This window comes from Aplidium turbinatum, chromosome 2 (genome assembly GCF_918807975.1).
Source record: "Aplidium turbinatum chromosome 2, kaAplTurb1.1, whole genome shotgun sequence".
Taxonomy (NCBI): Eukaryota; Metazoa; Chordata; class Ascidiacea; order Aplousobranchia; family Polyclinidae; genus Aplidium; species Aplidium turbinatum.
Window position 1 is genome coordinate 22,964,883 of NC_137473.1, and position 16,475 is coordinate 22,981,357.

The 16,475-nt window shown below is 39.8% G+C and overlaps 1 protein-coding gene across 2 annotated transcripts in view; it reads left to right on the forward strand.

Moving 5' to 3' along the window:
- LOC145765040 (gamma-tubulin complex component 6-like) overlaps positions 1-16,475 on the forward strand; it is a 36,354-nt gene that overhangs the window by 4,977 nt on the left and 14,902 nt on the right. For both annotated transcript variants that reach the window (XM_082576777.1, XM_082576778.1), the window contains 13 exons: positions 168-298; positions 906-1,048; positions 1,398-1,481; positions 6,479-6,710; positions 6,897-7,079; positions 8,323-8,450; positions 8,837-9,032; positions 10,297-10,521; positions 11,444-11,593; positions 11,680-11,852; positions 12,422-12,532; positions 13,331-13,457; positions 14,198-14,987. In XM_082576777.1, the coding sequence (XP_082432903.1) occupies positions 168-298; positions 906-1,048; positions 1,398-1,481; positions 6,479-6,710; positions 6,897-7,079; positions 8,323-8,450; positions 8,837-9,032; positions 10,297-10,521; positions 11,444-11,593; positions 11,680-11,852; positions 12,422-12,532; positions 13,331-13,457; positions 14,198-14,987 (2,673 nt within the window). The remainder of the gene's footprint in view (positions 1-167; positions 299-905; positions 1,049-1,397; positions 1,482-6,478; positions 6,711-6,896; positions 7,080-8,322; positions 8,451-8,836; positions 9,033-10,296; positions 10,522-11,443; positions 11,594-11,679; positions 11,853-12,421; positions 12,533-13,330; positions 13,458-14,197; positions 14,988-16,475) is intronic.

Below are 16,475 nucleotides of genomic sequence, written 5' to 3' on the forward strand. Positions count from 1 at the left end.
AGATTTCAAATCCCTTTAATGCAACTAAACACAATTGATGGAAAAAATCTGTCGTCTTTTGGAGCCTTTTACTAGTTACGAAAGTTAAAGAAAAAATTCCTTGTTCCCCGCAAGTACTTTTTATTTTATTTGCTGTTACTGAGAAAACCTGGTTTTTGCATTTACAGACACCGGTCTTACTGAGGACAATCTATTTAGTGGACTTGTACACAGCATGGCATCGCTTAATGACAAGCTGAGTCTCCCTCTTCTGCCGACAACTAAAGATATTGATCTCTGTCGCCATCTAAAGGCTAAAGTAAGACTTTTTCTATTTATTATTTTCCTCACTTCAATTGGTGCTGTACCCCAACAGCGTAGTACTCCTCAACCTTTTTGATGAGATCCAAATATAAAGCATTGTGTGGCTGCTATAGTAGTTCTCAGACTCCTCACCCCTGCTGACAAATGTCATACCAATTTTATTAAATCATCATATGTTGTGCCTTTATCCGCTTCGTTAGATAGTCTCTTTTCCATATCTTGTTTTGTACAATATATATTGAATTTTTAATTTTTTAAAAAGGTTATATATAGGCTAAATATTATATGTGTTACCAAAAATTTTGCACTTTTGTTTTGCCATGGTATTGCTTGGTTACGTTTGCTTTGGTACAACAACGTTTCCCTCCTCAAAAATTGTGCAACACAGAAGGGTTTCAAAATGTGATTGAATCGATCATTTGCATTATTTTTTTGAGAGAAATTGAATTCTTGATCTAAGTGTTTTTTTGAATGAAAGTGAAGATTAAAGTTGATGGCAATGGCAAACTGGTGGCGACTGCATTTTTTGTGCTATGATTATATACCCCTAAAACTTGAAGACCTGTATGCGTCATTGTTTCATACGTTGTTACATTTTATAGTCGTCCAATGATGAAGACGAAGGGTTTGTGTCTAGAGGTCCATCGAGTCCGAGCAGCGAAACATCAAGTAAATTTCTTGCTCGTGATCTTCAACCATTCCACGATTCACTACTTGACGATGATGAACCTTACATTGGATACAGGTTTGTGCTGTAATTTTGTCTCAGTTCTCCTTTATTCATAATTTGCTTTGCGTAAAAGATTCATTACAAGCATGCTGTGATTTCTGACCAATTAGGCGGCACTTCATTCAGTGAATCTGATTGAAGAATCACAACATGCTTGTGCGAAATTTCAGTTACCAAAAGTGTGGATTGTTATATCCTGATTGCGCTGCTCGGCCATTGATTTGCTATGCTACAATCCTATAACGCTTCTGAGTGATTTCTGCTGTGTAATGGATTTCAGCCCAGATTCATTGTGTTTCTTTTCTATCTGTTCTGTTCCATTGTTTGTTTATGTCGACATGTTTTGCATCATATTCATTAACAGGAAGCCAGACTACAACTTACTGGTGTGGCGAGATTGTTTGAAGGTGAAGTTGAGCAAACACAGGACATGGGAAACCATTGGGAAGTAAGTTTTGACTGCGTTTAATTGTTTGCTACGTTTCTTTCATGTTGTAATTGAAGTTGATGCGGTACCGTGACCAATCTAACACAAAAGCAAGTCAACCTTCATTAATTAATGAACAATCCTTAAAAAAATTCAGGCTTCTAAATACATTTTATTTCGTCCTTGTATCTAGAATACCAGTACTGGACAAACTCAAGATCAAGTAAGGAGATATTTTCTATCAAATTTGCTATAGTTTTCTTCTTGCGTTTGAGGATACCGCATGTTACGTTGTTCGATATAGGCACTGCAGCCAGCCAGTGTTTATCAGCGTTGTAAGGTCCACATACCCTATTTGGTGGCGTATTTGTAATCTGCAGGTCGGTGCAGCAGATGAGGTTAATTGACCAATCAGATTCAGAAGGCAAGATTTAACCTAGCTGAGAAAAATTTTGCAGAGAAAAGTTTAAGAAATCAGGTTTCACACAACTCGCAACATTATTTGTCAAAATCAAACTTGGAAGGATCAGAAGTCGAGTTTTAAAAAAAATTACAACAAAACTTTTGAAAATCAGGTTTGCGTATAGATTTTCGAATGCTTATTTTTCAGGCAGGCTACTTGTCAGATTTATCAAAGTGTGTTGCTGGCATGCCGCTGGCGTATGGAAATTTCGACATCATAGGCAAATGTTGCGAGCTGTGAGAAATCTGATTTAATAAACTTTTCCCCGTGAAATTTCTTTCAGCCATGTTAAATCCTGCTTTCTGATTGGTCACTCACAAGATGGTAAGTCGGTGAGGCTCCGTTGGAACATGTTGCTATTAAAACGGTCCACTCCTGTCCGTAACCAATTGAGCTTCACTCATTACTTCCGAGGTAGTTCTGCTCTAAGTGGAGCTTTGGTACTAGGAGGTACCGTGATTTGATTTGGTCTTGCGACTTCATTCTATTCAATGTTTCGAACCTTGGAAATACTGAAGTTGGAGTTGCTGATAGCTGTAGCATGTAGGGAAACGGACGTCGAGATTTTAAACTTGGAGCCCATGGCCATGGAGGTGCGAGTTTAGGACCGTCTGATTGAGGAGGTAGTCAGTTGATATAGCTTGTAAAACCAGACTGCGTGTCACGATTTTCCGTACGCTGTCCAGCTGGGTCAATGTGTGATAGTGATTATTGCTCATGATGATATTTAGGGCAGTGTCAATTTTACTTCAGTGCACACTGCTGTACCAAGCGAGGGAAACATATTTGGAAGTGCTGCAAACAAGTGCACTTGTACAGAGTGTGGAAGTGCTGCAAACAAGTGCACTTGTACAGAGTGTGGAAGTGCTAGCACCCCAGGATGTTCCAATTGTTCCAGCCAGACATCACAATAAGTTGTTAGGCGCTGATAGCTTTGCACGGAAACCTTCAGCGTGGTGTTTGTATGTTGGTTGCTGATCCAGCTTCACTCCTAAGTAGGTGGGACATAGGTTGTGTAGGAGTCGGTTTCCATTGAGGAAGCGTAATAACTGCCGTTTAGATTCCCTGTTGCAAAGATGAAAAGATGTGATAGTAGTCTTGGTCAGGTTAAATTTCAGCCTCCACAACTTTAAATATTCTGCGATTCGGGCCATGTCGTCTGTAAGCACTTCTTCTACGACATGCTAGCACTTGTCAGAGTAGAGTAGTGCCAAATCATCAGCATAGCCGACAGCCGTACTGGCTTAAGGTAGTTTTGAACATGTCACTAATGTAGATGTTGAACGGCAAAGGTGATAAACATGATCCTTGATCCACACCGTCTTTCAAGCAGCTGGGTCGACTGCACTGCACTTCAACAATAAAAGCTCGGTTTGCAAAAATACTGGTGAGAAATCACACTACATTTTTGTCTTGGATGATGCGAAGGATCTTTAGTGTCAGTTCTTAATGTCACGGAGTGTCATAAGCAACAGTGGGTACACGACAAGTGGGCGAGACAAAGTGGGCGATACCCACTTGGGCGAGACCAGGTGGGCGACGAGTCAAGTGGGCGACGAGTCAAGTGGGCGACGAGCCAGGTGGGCGACGGCCAAAGTGGGCGACGGTAGCGAAAGTTTTTTAAAATACAATAAAATACAGAAAATTTTCACTTTAAAATACAATGATTGAGGCAATGAGAGTTCTCACGCTGAGTTTCACGAAGCATTGGAAGCAACATTTTCATTATTTTTTGTAGTCTAGTAATAGCGCTTGCTGTTTGATCTTAATTTGCATTGTGACATCATCTTGACACATTATTTTGCAATTTGCGGCGTCACGGTTTATCGTGAAACTTAAGAGAAATCCCCCAGAAAAGAAACAAACGAATGGCCAAAGAGTGGTTGAAGTCACCGAAGCTTGTCAGTCGTTGTAAAGTTATATTTTCTGTTTTAGATCATAAAATATGACTCTTAATTTTTACTTTAAAATACAATGATTGAGGCAATGAGAGTTCTCACGCTGAGTTTCACGAAGCATTGGAAACAACATTTTCATTATTTTTTGTAGTCTAGTAATAGCGCTTGCTGTTTGATGTTAATTTGCATTGTGACATCATCTTGACACATTATTTTGCAACACACAATCCAGTCTCTGAATACTATAAACACTTGCGGTAGGTCACTAGGTCAGCCAGTGCTGAGATCTTAACTACTAAGTAGCTGGCTTGGTAGGTACATGCATTAGACCAGGGGCTTGCAACTGTTTATCGCAATGGGCCACAACGTACAATTATAATGATGCTGAGGGCCAGTCTATCGAATAACACATGAATATATATGAACAATTTATTTAATGGAAAAGTACACACAATCAAGTTACACATTAAGTTTCAGATATCTTGAAGCTCAGTTTTGTAACAAGCTCAATGTCTTTCTTGTAACCGTGAAATACCTCTTGCTGTTTGCTCAAAGATTTTTTTCAACTGCTGCATTTTGTCAACCGTAATTGACCCACAATGCTATCATAATTAGCAGAGTGTTTTGCACAGTAGTGTCGCTTGATATTGTGCTCTTTCATTACTGCTATAGTGTTTTGACAAATCAGGCAAACAACATCTTGATTGTGTTAAACAACGAAGTAATTTATACACCACTCATTGTTGAACTTCCGCCTTTCATAATCAACCTTCCTTTTCTTACTTGTAGACATTTTTACTATGCTAAGCTTTTTGTAGAATAAATATTAATATATTCACCACACTGCACCCATAAAGTAAGATTTATGTTACTGAATCATTGCCAGAAGAACAAGGCGGTTTTCTACGACGCTTACTAATGACGCAACAATAATGCTAATGATGTAATAATGCTAAAAGTCATTAATGCTAATGATGACGTTACAAATAACAACATCCTCCGATCTAACAGTGAAAAGTATTTAAAAATAATGGGCTACTTGATGAAGAATGTGCGGGCCACGTAAATGGGTACCGCGGGCCGTGCTCTGGCCCGCGGGCCGTATGTTGCACGCCTCTGCATTAGACATTTGAATTTTTGTAGTGATTTTCAAGCGAAACAGAAGTTTTTTGTTAGTTGTTCGAAACTACAAAAAATAATGAAAATGTTGCTTCCAATGCTTCGTGAAACTTAGCGTGAGAACTCTCATTGCCTCAATCATTGTATTTTAAAGTAAAAATTAAGAGTCATATTTTATGATCTAATACAGAAAATATAACTTTATAACGACTGACAGGCTTCGATGACTTCAACCACTCTTTGGCCATTCGTTTGTTTCTTTTCTGGGGGATTTCTCTTAAGCTTCACGGTAAACCGTGACGCCGCAAATTGCAAAATAATGTGTCAAGATGATGTCACAATGCTAATTAAGATCAAACAACAAGCGCTATTACTAGACTACAAAAAATAATGAAAATGTTGCTTCTTAACATCAAACAGCAAGCGCTATTACTAGACTACAAAAAATAATGAAAATGTTGTTTCCAATGCTTCGTGAAACTCAGCGTGAGAACTCTCATTGCCTCAATCTTTGTATTTTAAAGTGAAAATTCTCTGTATTTTATTGTATTTAAAAAAACTTTCGCTACCGTCGCCCACTTTGGCCGTCGCCCACTTGGTCCGTCGCCCACCTGGCTCGTCGCCCACTTGACTCGTCGCCCACCTGGTCTCGCCCAAGTGAGTATCGCCCACTTTGTCTCGCCCACTTGTCGTGTACCGGCAACAGTGAGGTCTACCAAAATTGCCCTTGCTTTGTTGCCCTTCTCGAATAGTTCTCAGTCAGCTTGACTGCTTGATGAGTGGTACGGCGTGCGGTACGTAGGTGAAATCAAAGCGTTGCGGGCTACGGTACTGTATACGTTGTTTACGTATTATGTTGAGGTGTTCCATCAGATCAGTGACAGTTATGGATCATTATGGATCTCACAGTTTTAGAATTGTTTGAGGTCGGTTTGTTACGCTATTTGGGGTCAAACAATAGCTTGACACCACTGGTTGATGGCAAAGATTGGTTCATGTTGTTGACATTCGTGTTGATAGCCCCAAGTCGTACTGTGATAATTAAAATTTCCAGCATATGCGCATAGTGCCAGAAACATGAGATAGACTAGAGGTTTGTTGAAGCCTTGAAGGTAGTTTGTGCAGATTGATTTCAGTTGTACTATTGATTTCCGTTGTTGACCATTCCAATGCAGAAGAAGTCCACATGGAGTGGATTTTTTTATAAGAGGTTTGCTGTTACTTTATGCTGTTGTGTTAGATGTACGAGGGTGTCGTGTGACTTGCGATCTCTGGTTGTTGTCATCCGCTTCACATTACTATTATTTTAACATTAATTACTTCACAGTGTAGATTCAAACGATCTGTTATAGACTGATGCTGCGGGTTCTTTTTGGCAATATCAAACTACACCAGCCCTCGGAACACAGCTCCCCAGTCACGTGCTATGACGATTCGTCAACTACAACGATTCTAGCATGCGGAATTAATGTCCCATATTCTTTTGTTTTGTTTATTCTATGATCAGCATTGATGCTACCGATATTTTGTTTGATCAGGTCGGCTGGATGTAGCGAAATGCGTTGGTATTTGTCGGAGGCAGGTTTCGAAGTGTACGACGCCGTATGGAAACAACGATGGGGCCTTGCTGTTGAACTCGCATCTGCTCTATGTCCCAACAGTGATGCAGCGCCACCTCACAGCTGGGTCATGATGGATGAACGAAGTATTGTCCACCACGCACGTCTGGTAGCTGTCGGTGTTGCGTCGGACACCTTCAACTATAACAGGGTTAGTGAGAGGTGCTGTGGACAATGTATTTTAGGTCTTAGATCGCCATGCAAAAGTTTAAGAGTGCTACACAAAGCAGTTCATAAAATTAGCTGCTCATTGGCTTATGCTATGTCCAACCTCCGTATTTTTGTAATCTTAAACTTCTGTAAAATAAAATGATTGATTGACTGATGATGATTCCAGCTTGCTCGCATGTTTCTTGTGACAAGGGACATCCATTACAAGGGGATCACAGGGGTTTCTGCAAGATCACTGCTGTCCAAATTTGCTGATTGGGGGACAGCTTACCGAAGATTGCTCAACTTTTCGTCCTCCATTCCGTCCTATGTGGAAGGGAGTAGCAAAGACTGGGGAGTCATTTTTAAGGTAAGTAATGCTTCTTTATATGTGAAGAAAGGCGTTCTTCCCGGCTATCAGCACAAGGCTGATTACTCACTAGCACAGCGAGCTGCAGTGACGCTTCGCTAACCAGAACGGTGTAGCTTCCACGCCAGCCATTGAGACCTCCAATTAAACGTTTAAGTTATTTTGGCAGCCGATTGTAGCATCGAATAGACAGCGATAGACACGTGTTTCGCCCATGAGGCTGGGCTCATCAGTATCGCACCGTATTCTTGCCACTTGAGTAATCGACCGCCGCTTTACCAGTCAGTTTAACTCTTATCTTTGTGGAAAGAAAGAGCCAACAAAACCAGCAGGTGCCAGGGGTAGGTCAATGTGATGTTTCTTCACATTGACCTACCCCTGGCACCTGCTGGTTTTGTTGGCTCTTTCTTTCCACAAAGATAAGAGTTAAACTGACTGGTAAAGCGGCGGTCGATTACTCAAGTGGCAAGAATACGGTGCAATACTGATGAGCCCAGCCTCATGGGCGAAACACGTGTCTATCGCTGTCTATTCGATGCTACAATCGGCTGCCAAAATAACTTAAACGTTTAATTGGAGGTCTCAATGGCTGGCGTGGAAGCTACACCGTTCTGGTTAGCGAAGCGTCACTGCAGCTCGCTGTGCTAGTGAGTAATCAGCCTTGTGCTGATAGCCGGGAAGAACGCCTTTCTTCACATTGACCTACCCCTGGCACCTGCTGGTTTTGTTGGCTCTTTCTTTCCACAAAGATAAGAGTTAAACTGACTGGTAAAGCGGCGGTCGATTACTCAAGTGGCAAGAATACGGTGCGATACTGATGAGCCCAGCCTCATGGGCGAAACACGTGTCTATCGCTGTCTATTCGATGCTACAATCGGCTGCCAAAATAACTTAAGCTTCTTTTTATGTTGGTGTGTAATTGGTGACATCGTTTTATTTCGTCTGTGACCTGCTGAATAAATGTTTTCTGTTAAAAAACTTAATTGGCGTAGGCTTTCAAGGTTTTGTACAATTTTCTATCCAATCCATTTGACCATATATTTTCATTTCAAAGTTTAGGTGAGGACGCGTGCCATTTACCATTGCGAATATGTAAGAAATGTGCAAAATAGTTTCAAAAACAAGGAGATTGTTGAGTGACTTTGTATAACTTAGCGAGACTCGTGTCATCGAGACTGGGCGAAACCTGAGTTGTTGAAACGTTGTTTAACCACAAGTTGCTGTGTTGTTTAATTTTCTTCAGGTTTTATGTGATGGGGTGCGAACTTACCTTCAAGAATACCAACGTAGCCTGTTGTCGCAAAATACCGATGGTGACACGTCGCTTCTACGACTTCATTGCGCTTTTAAACGAGCTGGAAGCCAGATCAGGTGCCACCAATCTAGCTAACATCAAGTAGACGTTATACTGGGCTTCATGTTGAGCAATAACCGCAATGTTGAAAAGTTTCGTATTGATTATATCATTAACATAGTTTTCCCTGCCATGCCACATATCTGAAGATATCCCGGCTTTAATAACAACCGAACCAATTAGCGCGATCTGTCGCTTGATTATTTAACAAACAGCAGGGAAAGGGTTGAGAAACACTGCGTTAGATCCTTGTGCAATGAAATTGCATTAACATTGATTATAAATTTAATGGTTCATCAAGAATAAAATTTGACCGTTAAAAACATTTATTTGTAAAACGTTTTGAAGCTGGTTTGCTAAATAGACAAAATTGATGCTCAATGAGATCTTGATCTTGTTTTAGTTACCTCTGCCGGTTGTGCAAGTGCGGCAATCCTAGTGACGCGATGGATGACGCGAATATTGTCAATTTCCCAACAGGGATTGACATACTCAGCTATTTGTACGAGGAGGCTGTATACTGCACGGAAGCTACTGACTATCTTGTTTTGCTTTATTTACTGCGGCAATGCTGCCAACCCTATCTGGAGTTTGTACAGGTAGCCTTTGACCAATAGGAGTAATTTTTAATTTACAAAAAAGTATAAAAACTGCGCAAGCTATCCGACCCGGATGCACTCTCTCAATAGACGACTAACCGGCGCGCTTACCAGCGTACGCCCTCACCATTTGGTTAGGAAGCCGACGAATCACATTCAAATATAGACACAGAATAAAGAATGGGAAAGAAGTTTCATTATAAATTTGTATCTTGCAGTTTCGGGAGAGAGTTTGCTTTTTTGTACGAAAGACGGCAGGACACAATAACAGGGTTGAGCATTATAACAATATATTTTACATATTTACAAATAATTTTAACAATTGAACGTTTTCGGCTTCTCAAGCCCTCGTCAGGAATCTGAAAATATTTATAAAAATGCAATAAATTTTAACTTCTTGAAGGTAACTAGCTAACTGACTAAGCATAAAGAAATACGCAGCAATTGAAAACCAACAGTGTGAAAAACAGACGGAAAACAAATTACATTAGGAAAAAAGCAACAACGTAACTGCAAATTGGTTTGCATCACAGGGTGTGATATGTGTGAGAATTTTTGATCTGTGCAAAATGAACTTTCCATGATATGATCTGTGATGGTACTTTTCTTTTAAGTCTCTGAAGTTTAGATGCTCTCGTGGGCAAATGTCTGGTGAACATACCGATGTATGTCAATGCCGAATCACACGGACTGTATATGAAGTTGGAAAATAATTTGTTTCAATATTCTATGTAAGGATGAAACCTTCTTTAACTCTTGACTAAACGTATATAGAAGAATGTACAGTAAAGCTGATAGAAATGAATACGTGAATTCAAAAAAGGCCCAACTCCATTTTTTAAAACTTCATTTTTTTGTGCTTTTTCTATTCCTTTCAGTGTCTTCTAAATTATACCTAAAAAAAAAAACGGTTAAATTTTTCAAGCGTACACAGAAAAAATACCCCCTTCTAATCCTCTATATTTCCATGGATTTTAGGAAAGGTCCAACTCCAGCAATTGAGCTTCAACTTTTCAATAGTTTTTCCACAGAATCTTCACCGAGTAAAATTTTCAAGCCTATTACTTCTTACAAGTATATCTAAGCATATATATAATCAATATCGAAATTCCACCATAAAAGCAAATGACCAAAATAATTAAAACACATTTATCTCAAAAACAGTAAAACACCTTTGTTGAAATTGAGCCTTTTTTGAATTCACGTATACAAATGTATTTGGTAACTTTGCTTCAGTTGAATGAAGTCAATTACTATTTTTCAGAATTGGGTATTTCACGGGGTTTGCTGGGATGTTGGAGGTGAGTTTTTGTTGCGGGTTAACTCTGATGTGGGAAATCGAAGAGACAGGCAACGGTGGAATGATTACGTCACAGTCGAGCGTCCCGACGACGTCACATCTTGTGTGCCCTCGTTCCTTGCCCCAGTTGCTGAAGATTTGCTGCTTTGTGGAAAAACTGTGGAATTTCTGAATCTCATATGCCCCGAGGTAGTCAATCGTGATTTGTATTGAGATAATAAAGTAAGGTGAACTGAAAGGTAACTGCTACAGAAAAGCACTCCTCAGTTCTCCCAACTTGTATACTATTTTAAATAGTTTGGCTTTGTTGGCAATGGCATTCTTTACCACAATTAGCAATTTAATTAGGATAAAATAAATGAGCATACAACGATAAGGAAGCAACAAAAGGACCTTCCAGTCATCTAGTGGAGCAGCCACCTTAATTTATTATTTCCACAAATCCACAAGCATGGTGGTTAGTCCGAGGACGATGCAAGCAAGTCAGGAACGAATTACCGTATGTGGTTGTAATATTCTCGCCCTTTCCAACAACACCAATAGCCCTAATGACTTTATTTTGTAGAACCCAGACCGCCAAGGCTTGTGGTAAATGTGGATAGAACATTGCATCGTACAATTTTAGTGGATTTTTTTTTTTGAAGCACCGACTTCAGTTTGAAAATAACTCCTACGGACCTCGTTAAATTCGTTTCAACACAATTCATATGCCATATTAGTTTGTTATCAAGACTCATACTTAAATATCTAACTGTTTCATATCTGGTTACAACTAGTTTTTTTAAACGATAATTGAACTTTTTTTTGTAGTTTGAGCGGTACAACTAAAATTGTTGTTGGTGTAGATGTTACAGTATATGTAGCCTACCCCTGCAACACTGTTCTATTATTTTGTTAAGGTTGAATGCCTTCCACGTGACGATCTATTCAACTTTAGGTCGCCTGACCAGCAGTTTGTCACTTATAAGAGTTGCTGTCAGGATGACTTCTTGTCAATAAAAGTGGCATCGATCGCTGCAGGAACAGCAGGACTAGATAGCTTGTTGCTATTATATTACGTGTTACATGAAAAAAATGACTGGCTTTTAACTTTCCCTTTGCATCATTGCAGCATTTCCTATGTACCCGACTTGTTAAAGTACCGCTACTACTGATGACGTTTTCAAAGTCCCGGATGCGTGTTCTTCAGAAGAGGTGGAGTACCTTCCAGGATACGATGGAAGGCTTAGAAGAGAGTAGAAGGATGAAGTGGATGCAGAAGGTACGTTTGTTGTATGACGTAGACCACAAATAAGCTTGGTCTTGTTTCAAGTGTTTGACTTTACGTCTTTATTTTCAAATCGTCAGAAAGCGGATTTTGCCAAATCGGAGATGGTCAGAGTTGCCGAAAGTCACGTGGCATTTGCGAAACAAGTTGAGGCAGCACGAGAGGCGAATGAGCGGTTGTTGAAGCAAGTTCAACAAACCAAGCAAGTGGAGTTGGAGAGGCTCAGGCAGCAGGCTGAAGATGGTTTGAAGAGGTTCGTATAGTGCTCGTTGCAATCGTGTCCAAGGAAATTCTTGAGACTTTCATCTGAGCATCGTTTGCACGTCACCGACTGCGTAACTTGACGTCGTATATGTAACAGTTTGCCTTGTGCCATAAGAAAAATAGTTGTTCGATATCTATTAAGGCTGCATAAAAGCAACGGTGGCCCGTCAAGAGATAGTCAACGTCCACTCTAAAATACAAGTTTTTAACATGTGATGTCCATTGTCCATGCATTCTCATGTATTCATACAAGTGCAAGAAAGAAGAATACAAGCATTTATAATGTAACTAAATTGGAAAAATACGTTTATTCCATTTGAATATGATGTATTGATTGCGCTGCAATTGTAGTTGCAAAAGCCTTATGCTTTAAGTTTTCAGTTGATGCATGACTGTGATTCTCGCTCGGTAAAAAAAACATTGATGAATTGTCACGTGATCTGACGTCACGTGATCTGAAGTCCAAGTATGAAAGAGACGACTATGACGATGAATGAAGCTAACAACTCGTTGGTTGTAGCTGACGTGTTTTCCACAAAATAATGAGATTTTTCTTAGGAGGAAGCTGCTCCGAGATGCTGAGAGAGAGGAAGATATTCGACGTTTGAAGGAGCAAGAGAATATGCAAGATGTGAACAGGAAAAAAGAGGAGCTGTTGGAACAGGAAAAGTAAATGTTTTCCTGTTTTATTTCTCCCTGTATCAGAATATTGTTGCAGCATTAACCTTTTGCGTCCCAAGTACTGCACGTTATGTTCCTGGGATGCAAAATGAAATTATGCTATGCGATCCAACATCCTTGGGATGATGTGTACATGTTTGGACTGTTCAACGAGATCTAAACATATACCTGGAGGCGCTTGTGCGAAAATAGATCTTTTGGGGATTTTACATTTGAGCAATGTTACTGTAAAGCGTTATGAGAATAGAGGTTACGATTTTTTTACGTATTTTGTTGCAATTAGTCGAGGGTTGTTTAGCAACGAGAGACTTAGCTGGACTGATCTAGGACTTCAACTTGTTTCTGTTGTTATTTTTCGGGCGTATCATTTTATGTATTGCATTTCTTGCTTTATTCCTTTATTTACCCTTAAACATTTTTAACGGACTGTCGCCACTTAGCCAAGCGTACCTTTGTTGGTTGCTTGGTGATGAAGCTGTGAACAATTTCCTGATGTTCCCACCAAAATTTAATACATTACTAAACTGTCTTCAGCCTATATGCCAAAGTTTAACTTTGTAACGCAACTATTTAAAAACTAATACCCTGGATTAAGCGAGATCTCCCCCAAGCAAGGGCAGCACTAGGCTCATTTGAGCTAAAGTGCTAAACCTCAGTAGTTGAAATCATCGTTTATTTGATGTCTTCACATAATTATCTTCGAAAACTCATCGTATGATACAACGAAAAAAGATCTCACCCTGTCTAAGCAGACCCGTGTCCTAGCTCACCTTCATCTTTTCTCAGACAAGCCTTGGTGGATCGATATGATATTCTCTGCGCTGAGGTGGGCCGGAGAAGGGAGAGAGCCGAGTGGAAATTAAAACGTCATCAGCTGAACCAGAAACGACTCAAGCTCCTGTTTCAAGACGAGGTTTGTGCCTCATGTAATTAATACAACGGAAAGCTGGCATTATTATTTCTGTTTTTTTTTTGTTTTTTTTGCCGCCAAAACTTCGATTAATCTCCTCATCACTGTGCTAACTATTAAATTGTCAACGCATCTGTTCGGTGAAACATCCTTCTATGTAAAAATAGTTTAATTAATATTCTGTGAAGAAGGAAGCCTATGAGGCAACGCAATTCATTATACAGTCAAGTCTTGTTGTTATTGCCACCCATCGGGAGCGAGAGAAAGTGGCATAGTAGCAAGGTGACAGAACAACGAGGTTTGACTTTCAGTAGGAGGTTAAGTTTATTGTTTGTTCGATAACTTGTATGTTCTTGTTTTTAATAGTTTTTTTTCTCACCCCCTACAACTTTACGGGGAAGTAATTGAAAATCCATTCAGTTACCGAAATGCTCTTGTAGGCTCTTGAGCCGCGTGGAGGAAGCGTGCCCCCCAATTCAACACCTGGTATGGAAGACCCAACAGTGTTGGGTCTTCTATAAATACAGTAATATCACAATTACAATCAACACACTTGTCTGTTGCTTTACAACAACAACCCAACTCCATGTTTTGATTGTATTTAAATAGTTTCTAACCACTGAGTTAAAACATTCTCTAATTTTGTTAAAACGAAGGAGTCAACATTCTTGAACTCCTTTTGCTGCATTGGATGATGTGCGGATGAAATATATTTCAACACAAACCATATTGTTTTCCTGAAGGATCTTCGCGGTGTTGGTGATCATGATGATCTTCCTGTCAAGGATGTGGATGGTGCTGCAGTTGATGATGAGTTAAGAGCAACAAGTGATGTGAACAGTGACGTCAGCACGACCCGTGGTCCAGAGAATTTGATAGATCATGTGACGTCATCGAACACACCTTATGCTACGTCATCACAATCTACCCAGCCAAGCAACGTTGCTATGGGTACCAGGTCTCTCGCACATCCATCCGATGAATCAACAGAGAACTTTCAGGGAAGATTGCTTAAGCCCGGTTTGGGTCGAGTTAGTGACGAATCTTTGCCATCAGAAGTCCGGCTATCAACCACCCGAGGGAACCAACACGTATCGCAGCAATCGAGCGAAGTTCTTCCGGTGAAGTCTTCACGTAAGAACGTCGCTAACAAGCACGTATCACAGTCCTCGTTGCAGTTCAGCGAGCAAACCGAAGCTGATCTTGCAAACTCTGACCTGCTTGAGACGCCGCTTCTTTCGCCTCCAAGTGACGACACCATGGTAGATAACATGGAAACAACGAGGACGTTTCGAAAATCTGTGTTCGATCGTCACGTCTCGCAAACCACTTTGCAACTGACCGATAATCTTCCAGCGGTGATCAGTCGTGGCAGCAATATTGACCCACCCTCTGTCGCGTTGATAAATGTCAACAACGAGTCATGTGATGACGAGAAGCCGATTCGAACATTGAGGAAGGTGGTTGGTGATCATCATGTGTCGGATTCACAACTGACTGACATCTTCTCTCTAGATACATCCTGTTCGAAAGGTGAGCTATTTATGTTTTTTGCACTTAACTGGAATGTGCATTGCATTGTTTCACTCACATAAACATCAAAACTGCAAAATTAAAGTCCGTATGGTGACCTTTTCACTGACAGGTTATGCATGTGACGCAATAAAAGTAACCAAAACCTACTCTACCACTAACAGCGGTGGTAGGCCTACCAAATATTGTGAATAAAAAAGTACCAGTACTCAAGTGGTAAAAATAAAAAAATAGCTTTGGTTGGCATTTCGGACTGTTCAAAGATCGTAAAGGTATTGGTATTTTGTAGTTTGTGATTTGTGGCGTTTCTCTATAGCTTATGTGCTGCAGCAACTGTAAAGATTAACAGTGATGTTTTATTAGGACTGACAAACAAATTCGCGTTCATTTATTGTTGTCTTTACACCAGTGTCCAGTAGCCTACATCTCAATGGCGTTAGCTTAATAGAAGTTGATCATGTATAAACCACTAGTTGCAGACTTCGACGCTTCCTTCTACTCTTAATTTTTTGTATTCATGGCAGACTTGGACAACAAGAATTTTTGTAGTCTTTCGAAATTAGATTAGTATTAGAATTAGAGTAATTTAAGCTTTTACAAATTAGACTAGGATTAGAATTAGAGCTACCCAAGTTTTCACAAATTAGAGTAGAATTTGAACTAGATTAGAAATAGTTGGATACAGTTGTCACATATCTTTTTTTAGTTGGATAAAAACGCCAATGTGGCAACTCGGGATCAAAGTGTCATTCCACCATCACAGCGCCAAAACCACTTACGTCATAATATACATTGTAATATCAGTAAATTGATGAATTAATCGAATTTTTCATGACTTTGCTGCTCAAGAGATGGAATGACACGTTGATCTTGATCGTTTTATTGCATTTTCTTTGTGTATGTATAATGTTGATAAGAGCGCAGTATCCTTCCATTTGCCAAAAAATACTGTTGGACAAACTAAAATTTTTAGAAAAACTTAAACTGGAAATTGGATAAGAATTACAATTTAAGCAAACAAGTTTTTACCGAATTAGATTAGAATTAGAATTACCGACATTTCGCTCTAATTTATCGAATTAGGTAACTACAGTAGAATTATCTAGTTGTCCAAGTGTGATTCATGGCTCTCCACAACATTTTTTCCTTCTCTGCTTTTCATTTTTGCCAACAAAAATATCAGTAACCTCTCAAGTGGTAAAAATAAAAACAGTGTTCAAAAAAATAAAACAGTGTCAAAAGTCATGTAATTTTATCTGCAAAAAAAATGTATATAAAATATTGTCTGCTGCCCTGGCTATCATACGCGCCGACTTCCAGGGGGGCCGGGGGGCGGCGCCCCCCGTAAATTTATGGTTGAGGGGCAACAAAAATGGTTATTACAAGTGGTGTTTCAAAGATAAAACACTTCGCGAAAGAGATTTAGATAATTTAAACGGACTTAAAGAATGCCGAAAGCGAAATACAGTATAGCCTACGTTGCTCTTG